Consider the following 8,509-nt stretch of genomic DNA (forward strand, 5'->3'; position numbering starts at 1 on the left):
GGGGATGGCAGGATGCCTGCATTTATGGACCGCAGGGAAGGAACCGGGGATGGTGACTCAAGAGATGCCCCAAGAACCTGTCCCCATGGGGCTCTACCAGGTACTTACATTTCCAGGACAGACATTGCTAGCTCTGCCTGACTCTGAGCTACACTGGCTTCTGTGAAGCAGGTTAGAGGATGCCTAACGCAGCACTGGCGTGGCCTGAGACAAGACCTAGCTGGGTCAGAGACAGGTAGAGTGCTTACAGGGAGTTAAAACAAGCCCTGTGGCTGATGTTCCTGCGACCAGCAGTAATGCAAACAATTGATAAAGCGTTCATTACAGCATTAGTTCATTGGCAAATAGGTTCTGGCCAGCGGGGAACTGTCAGATTGCCTAGGTCAGAGCTATTTATTTAATTTTACTAAGACCTGCTTGGCAGAAAGCAACACTCCTGTTGGAGCTTTGTGTCTGGAAACCTCAAAAGCCACCTCCTTCCTTCCTCCTCGCAGGATCCCCAAGCCTGTTCTCAGGTCCGTCGGTGCTGAGATCTCAGCTGGGGAAGGTGTGCCGTGTCTGCCTTGCTGCCTCTTAAACGTGCGCACACGTATCAACACATGCGCACACCTCTGCATACAAAATCCCGGGTTTTGGTATTTCTTAGAGAAAACATTAAATTTCTCCAATATGTTGATTTGGGCTGCAAGCTGACCCCTGACCAAAGGTGGACACAAAATCTGTTGCACTCTCTCATTTTCCCTTTGGGAAAAGCTGCCTCTACACACGGACACGCCAGGACAGCATGCAGGTGCCCGAATAACATAAAACAGCACTTCACTGGACAGGAACGCTAAAGACTCGGAAAATACTGTGTCAGGAATGACGTTGCCACCCGCTATGAATCCTATAGAAATAACATCTCCTTGCCCACCAGAGGGTACATTGCAGAAGGAGTGACTTACCCAAATCACCAACGGGATCAAGTGGGATTCCTGTGAAGCCGTGCGGAGTGATCGGAGGACTGGAGTGCTTTTATAGGGTCCTTGACGGAGCTACAGAAAGGAGACACCCTTTGTGGACATTGTCCTGATTCATCTTTGGCCAAGCCCAGCTGCACCTTCACGTCCTCAAACGGGTTATTTAACTTATCATTCCCTTACCTATCATTTTAACCCAGAAATAGCAGTTGCCATGTGGCAATTCAGGCACTGGTTGGTTCCACCTAATCCAGATTGTAAAGTCATTTTACAGGCTGATTTTATTTCAGATTTAGAAAAATCTACAGTAGCTATAAAGCATATATACACATTAATGGGAGGGTGTATTTTTGTAAAAATGTGCGCCTGCATAGGTATGAATTTATATATGTGTAACACACACACGCACACGTAAAAATTGTACCAGAATGAAATTTTGACGAGGGGGACAGAAGGTAGTAGAGCTCGCTATGTGGACAGAGATTATTTTTGTTGTCTTTTTGTGCAGTCCCTTTGGCACCTTGTGCCTGAGGTCAGTGGGGTTTGGGTTTTGGTCTGGCTGTTGCTCACAGAAGGACAGAAGACGACCTAAATGCTACAAAAATGGTGAAATGCAGGCTCACAGCAGTGGCATCCCCAAATCCTCCAGATCTAGGCCTGTATGGTGTCCTTGTAGAGTGTTTTATTTTTGGTAACTTCTTATTAGGGAGCTTTTTTGTTATATTATCCAGGTTTTTGCTGGGAAAAAAACAACCACAAACAGAATGTTTTTAAATGGTAAAGTTTGCAAAATGAATTTTCACACAAGGAAATGTCTGTTCAATAAGCGATGACTTTTCATTGAGAAAAATCATGATAAAACATTTTTCATATTAACTGTCTTCCATGAATGACTCTCATTTCAACTTTGCTTGATCTTTAATTAAAAATAAAAGCAGAAACCTCTCTGCTGAGAGGTCGATTCATGTTGAATCTTCATCTGGTTGCCCTAGGCAGCTCTCGCTGTAATTACCTCTACAATCTTTTTTTTTTTTTTTTTTTTTTTATCTTTTAACAGTAAATTAATTAGAGACAACTGATTCCTTTATTCACCCTTAACTCTCCCAGGACACAGAGCAAATAGAGAAGATACCAGCCGTGCCACCTGGGCCCCTGCTTTTGGTTTTGGAGGTAGGATGCTGCCTTGACGAGCATGACGGAGACATTGCAGAGAGCCTTTGGAGCATGAACTTGTCACGCAGCCTTGGGTGAGTGGCTCATCTGGCCCATCTGTAAGGTAAGATCATACTGGGTGTAGGAGCCTAATTAATTAGTGCTGGTAACACCTTGAGGATACTCATACAAGTGCGTATGAAGGATTGTTGCTAACCATACTTCATTTTTGAGCTTTTTTTTCAAGATTAAATTATACTTGTGCAAATTATACCCCACCTGTGGGATAATAATACCCTTGGGAAACTGTAATTTTATGGTGGATTGGAGTTATTATTAAAATTAGAGTATTACAGTGCGGCTTGGTGTCCTGTAACAGTCTGTAATCCCCCCTGCAGGGGCTGGGGCAGTGTGGGATGGTCGGGTGCCATGTAAGCCACTGGGTAGAGTTCGGGTATCGGTGCAGGAAAAAACGTATGTCGTGCTTTGGCCACGCACACACCGGGACGCTCGCCTGCTTTCCCATGCTTTGCTGCCGTTCCCAGGTCAAAGCAAGGAGTTTCAAAGCACGTTCTTGGTGGCACTGAAACCTTCATTTCTCCAAGGGCTTGGTTTTCCCCGAAGATGCTTTCCTTAGATGGGACTTGGGTAGGTTTTTAAAAGCTGGTACCCAAGAGGGTGGGCTCCATCCTTCTGCTTCTCACCCAGCCCTGTGCCCATCCCCACCACCATTTAATTTGTTGACCAAAATTCTGCTGTATTTAATCTTAGAGGAACTGAGCTCCTGGTGTGGTGGATAAAAGGTCTTTTCCAACACCACCCAGGCTTGCAGGACTCTTTGTGTCGGTGCGGTAATTTTCATGTTCTCCTTAAAATGAACCAAAAAAAACCCTCTTAACTTCAAAAAAAATGATACTCCTGATGGCAAAAATAGTGTTATTCAGAATAAAGCATATGATTAATGCATTCCTAATGGGACTCTGTGCCTGCCTGAACCAGGAGGTCAGCTTTTTATTGATGCTGCAAAAGGTGGCAGACTACAGGTTGGGTCTGGGGATTTTAGACCCTGAGCCAAGAGCTAATAAGAAGCAAACAAACCTCTAACTGAGACGTATTTTACAAGAACAATGGAATTCTCTGGAAAATGAAATGTTTTGAGGAATGTCCCGGGTGGAATGGGGTTTTGACAGATAGGTCATGAAATTTCAGTCTTGACTCTCCCATTGCATTCCGCAGCTGTCATGAGGTAGGTCAGAATTTATTATTGCTAAAATGTTTTATCAGGTGTAGAGCAGACTGGAGTACTTTGTGTCTAATACATTTAATTCTGACATTAACACCTTTAAACCAGATCATTTTTGTCATGCACATTCTGGGGATAGTTTTGAAACGCTGGTTTTTCTGATTCAGCGCTTAGCAAATTGTGAAATTCTGGGGTGTCCCAGAGGAATGACGTTTTATTTTCCAGTGAGGTCTCTGTGTGCTGCTTGTCACCGGCCACAGAGCAGGAGGTGCGTGTGCATTTATCATGTGCTGATTTTGCTGATAGGTCGCAAGTGAAAGATAGCATGGTGAAAAACAGGCTGAGCATCACCCTCCCTGCGGGATGCTGAGTCCTGCGCCTGCCTGGTGGTCCAGCACGTCTGAATCCCCTAATAAACCCCACTGACTTCACCAGACTGCTCATGCCCTCAGTTACCCACATTCCTATGTGCTCGTCTGGACAAGTGCCCAAGGACCTGGTACCCCAAATTGTTTGAACTGAATCTGGCATTGGCTCCATTTGTGGATGGTTGGCATGTCAGCCCTTTATCTCTGCCCTCCCAGTTGGTGCTGGGACTGGACGTACCCAAATCATCATTTTTCCTGTGTTTAATACATCTCCACTCCTTCCTTTGGAGACTTGCGTAGCTAATAGGGATTTTTGATCTTCATAGCATGCTCCACATTCCCCTTGCTTCTGAGATTATTAATAAGGGAGGCTAAATAGGACAAATCCCTCCCATTCAGTGTTAGGCAGCTGTTTATTCTTTTCACAGCAGACATGAAAAATGCCCAGAGCAGATGGATGCTGTGAAGAATCTGTTCAGGTCAGCCATGCTGTTGTGTTAATCCAGACTTCTACCCTCTCTGAAGACATCTCTCACAGGGATGTCACATCCCTTCCTACTGGGAGCAATCGATTCACCTCGGCTAAATTGCAGAGGCAGCTGAGCAGCAGCTCCTTTAGGCTATCCACCCCCAAGACACACCTGCCTCTCTGCAGCCATCCTTCCATCTGCACCCTGGAGCAATCTGGCCATATGTCATGCAAGGGATGGATGCTCAGGTCCTCCGCACCACATCGTGGTGACCTGGCTGTTTGCTCAGAGCCGGGCTGAGGGCATGCTAGTAGCGACACACCGGGACACTACGGTTTTGCCTTCAGTTTTATTGCTTTGCTTACACAGGCAGCCTAACACAGAGTAAGAGGGAAGGTCTCTAGCCAAGCATAGCTCAGTACAAACCAAGGGCCTGAAGCCTGGGGTTGGTAAGGAATTGGACAAGACAGAACGAAGAGAAATGCAAAAATCAGAGTGGGACTGGACAAAATGCACCTCCTGGAAGGGGGCAACAGCCTTGTTTAGACAGGGGCTGGTCTCAGCCTTTACTGCTGTGGTGGCCACTGATACAGAGACTGCAGGAGCTGTTGCTCTATAGCAGGTTGAATTTGGTGATGAGCCTCTTGTTGCTGTTGTGCTGGACAAAACGGAGCCTCTGCCCAGCTGTGCTCCTGCTCCAGCACCTTGGATTCAGGGACCTGATGGCAAGCTGGGTCATGGCACATTCCCTGGGGCTTTGGATCCCAATGGGATCTTTCACCCTGCTGTGGGGGCAGCAGCTTCTGGCTCTTGCCAGGGTTGGGGTCCTGCTGAAGGGCCTTGAAGACCTGCGTCTTGTTGTTTGGGTCTTTTCCTTGTGTCTCAGAAGGGAAATTCAGGTCCTGCTCTGCTGACTCTGCCTCTGGGCTCTGATGGTGGTTTGAACCCTGTCCTGGCGCCTCAGTTTCTTGGGCCTGTTGCATTTTTGGGTCCTGTTTTGGTGTCTCAGCCTCTTCAGCCTTATGGGTATTTCTGTCCTGCTCCAGAGTTGCAGTGTCCAGGATCTCACCTCTCTCTGGATCCCCTTCTGCTGCTTCAGTCCCATCATCCTGATGAGTGTGTTGGTCCTGCTCTGGTGACTCACCCTCCTGGGTTTGATGGGTGTCCAGGTCCTTCTTTGATGTCTCACCCTCCTGGGTTTGATGGGTGGTCAAGTCCTGCTCTGGTGTCTCACCTTCCTCGGTTTGATGGGTGTCCAGGTCCTGCTTTGATGTCTCACCCTCCTGGGTTTGACAGGTGGCCAGGTCCTGTTCTGGTGTCTCACCCACTTGGATTTGATGGGTGTCCAGGTCCTGCTCTGGTGTCTCACCTTCCTGGGTTTGATGGGTGTCCAGGTCCTGCTTTGATGTCTCACCCTCCTGGGTCTGATGGTTTCCCTGGTCCAGCTCTGGTGTCTCACCCTCCTGGGTTTGATGGGTGTCCAGGTCCTGCTTTGATGTCTCACCCTCCTGGGTCTGATGGCTTCCCTGGTCCTGCTTTGATGTCTCACCCTCCTGGGTTTGATGGTTGTCTGGGTCCAGCATCTCAGTATCCTGGACCTGGCTGTTAACACCCTGCTCAGGGATCTGCTGGTTGTGGGAGACCCTCCCTGCTGTGTGTGGCCCCAGCAGCTGCTCCCCATCTGCCTCCTCTTGCACTGTCAGCTCTTGCCCACCTTCCTGCACCTGGTGCTGCTGGAGTGGCTTGTAACAAGCCTTGGCCATGCAGAAAACCAGGCTGAGCAACTCACTGAAGTCAACCTTGCGGTTGCTGCCATCCTCCAGGAAGTGCAGCACCTTCTTGACAGTTTTGGGGTCCTGGGGGTTCTATAAAGAGACAAATGTTGTTGGCAAAGCCTGTGAGCCATACGTGACATCTCTTGAGGAGCGCCCGAGCAGCCTCAGGGCAGAAATGCAGCCCTACGTCCTGACCCCTCCACGGCTGGTGTTGTTCCCACACTGAGCTCTACAAGCTGGTGGCACTGGGAGAATGACCAGCCTCTCCTCTTCTCACCAGATCCTGAGCTTCGAAGGCATCTGTGCCTTTCCTGGGGCCAGGCATCCTGCACGCCTGCACGGCAGTGCATGGCTGCACCCACCCCACCGCAGCCCCGACCCCAGCCCTGCAGCCAGAAGGCACAGCATGGCAGGCACCAGCTGCGGGGCCAGATCCTCACCTCCATCGCATCCACGAACTCCTGCTGGATGAGCTGCCTCAGCTCCTCCCTGCTCAGGGTGCCGCAGTTGCCGTCGCTCCTGGCACATACGTAGAAAGCAGCAACGATGCCATTGATGTTTTCCTGGGGCTGGGCCATCTCCCTGCAAAATTGAGGCAGCCTGTGAGGAAAACACAGACAAAAAAGGGGCTTTTAAAATTTTTTTTATTTGTTTGTTTGCTTGGCTTTTAGAGAAGTTAAACAACACAGCTGGACAGGCAGAGAGTGAAAGAAGAGCCAGAGAAGGCCACAGATAAAATGTAACGCTACAAGGAAAAAGAAAGAGCGAGCAAGGAGAACCTTGCAGGAGAATAAATTTAAGAAACGAAACTCAGCTGCAGAGATGGCTGGTGTGAGGACCAGCAGGTGATGGCTGGAGAGGTGAGGGACAGCAAGAGATGAAAGGCTGAGGACACACAGTGAGAAAAAAAAATCCCATTTAGCTTTCTCTGCAGCTGGGCAGAGCTGTGCATGGAGGTGGTCTCTAACAAACCATGGAACAGTGTAATTCCAGAGCTCTTTTATTATCTTTTTTTTTCCTTTAGGAGAGCTCAGCAGTGGCAGCTCCAGGGACATCCTCATGGCCAGAAGCTCCTGCTTTCCTGTTGGTAGCAAAGTCAGACAGCGTGAAAAGTCTGTCCAGGTTTACCTGGGCGAGGAGCAGGAGCGCTGAGCTTTGGGAGCGCGGTCTGGAGCAGGTCAGCTCTCCGGCGTCTTATATACACTTCAGGATCACAGCCTGCATCTTCGAGAGGAGACACCCCTTCAGCAGGGTGACCTGAACCGTCTGTCACCCAATTACATTGTCATGCCTCCGTCTTCGTTTGTCTCTTCCTCATTAACCTTTGCTTGGATGCTTTTCTCCGGAGTTAATGCACGATCCTCCCTAAGCTTGCCCCACCTGCAGACACATTTCAGAGGAATTTAACAGAAAAAGCTATTTTTACCACTGGAGTATTTAATTCAAGGTGATGTCCAAGCAACGCCCGGGACTGTTGTGGTTGGCAAACGTGTTCTGTGGGGAGACCCCCAGCGACTGACACGCAGGGGAGGAGACGCTCGGGAGCGTTTGCACAATGAATATAGCGAAAAGAAAACAAAGGAAGAAAAATGAGGATATTGTGATGACAAGGTTAATATAGTTCTGTCTAGAAACTCCCTCTAGATCCTGACAGGGAGGTAGAAGCGAGGAAAGAAATCTTTTCAAACAGTGCCACCAAGTGGCATTTGGGGTGGGACAGAGGGGTGACGCTGTGTCCCAGCGCCAGCGAGCAGCTGGGGGCTGTGGGCATAGTGGGCTGCAACCACCCAGCTACCAGATGGGGAAACTGAGGCACAGGGACTTAAACGCCTGGCGCTGCATCCAGCACCGCTCCCCGCTGCAAACCTGTGTCCTTGTGCCACCGTACTGGGGCCCAGTGGGTTAACTGGGAGCTCCAGAGATCTAAATGCTGTTATTGCTGTTTGCTCGGGAAAGTAAATTTTATGTCTCCTTATGCTGCCTTATCACCCCCCAGATGCTCCAAACGTGTCGTGACACGCAAGTTGTTTTGAAGAACGACTTTTAGGTGTCCTCACTTTAGCTTTCTATTTTTTAAAGGTAATTTTCTTGGCCAATATGTGATGAATAAGAAAGGCTGGAAAAAAAAATATATCAGAAATCCACGTAGCTTTTAAAGTATAAGGTGTTTTGGGCACAGAAATAAAATACATCCAGTTTTGTATCAAAAAAAAAGCACTTTCAGGGAAATGTCCTGGCTTGCTCAGTGCCTGGTGGGGGGGAATGTTAATGGGTCCCACTTTGTTTCTGTGAAATCCTTGCAGGTGTGCATGGATGGGCTGGGAGAGGACAACTACGGGAGGCTGCAGGCTTGAGGGGGCTTTGCTTTGGTTGTGTGCTGAGTCCTCTTGATCTCAGGGCTTCTTTTTTTTTTTTTTTTTTCTGGCTGGTTCTTCCTGAAAACGTGCCCTTTCTTTAAGCTGAGAGGTTTCTAATATATCCCAGTTTTAACTGTCAGCCCAAGTGGCTTTCAATTTTTTTTATTTTATTTATTTCTAGCTAT

General features: G+C 48.4%; 1 protein-coding gene across 1 annotated transcript; it reads right to left on the reverse strand.

The window, feature by feature from the left end:
• Window positions 1-4,758: 4,758 nt before the first annotated feature.
• LOC121080090 (cornulin-like) lies at window positions 4,759-6,545 on the reverse strand. The gene is made up of 3 exons (XM_040577950.1): window positions 6,408-6,545; window positions 5,652-6,057; window positions 4,759-5,426 (listed from the first exon to the last, which is right to left on the reverse strand). Exons 1-3 carry the CDS (start codon window positions 6,543-6,545, stop codon window positions 4,759-4,761), a joined length of 1,212 nt encoding a protein of 403 aa, XP_040433884.1.
• Between the last annotated feature and the right edge of the window lie 1,964 nt (window positions 6,546-8,509).

Source organism: Falco naumanni, chromosome 20, assembly GCF_017639655.2.
Source record: "Falco naumanni isolate bFalNau1 chromosome 20, bFalNau1.pat, whole genome shotgun sequence".
Lineage (NCBI taxonomy): Eukaryota > Metazoa > Chordata > Aves > Falconiformes > Falconidae > Falco > Falco naumanni.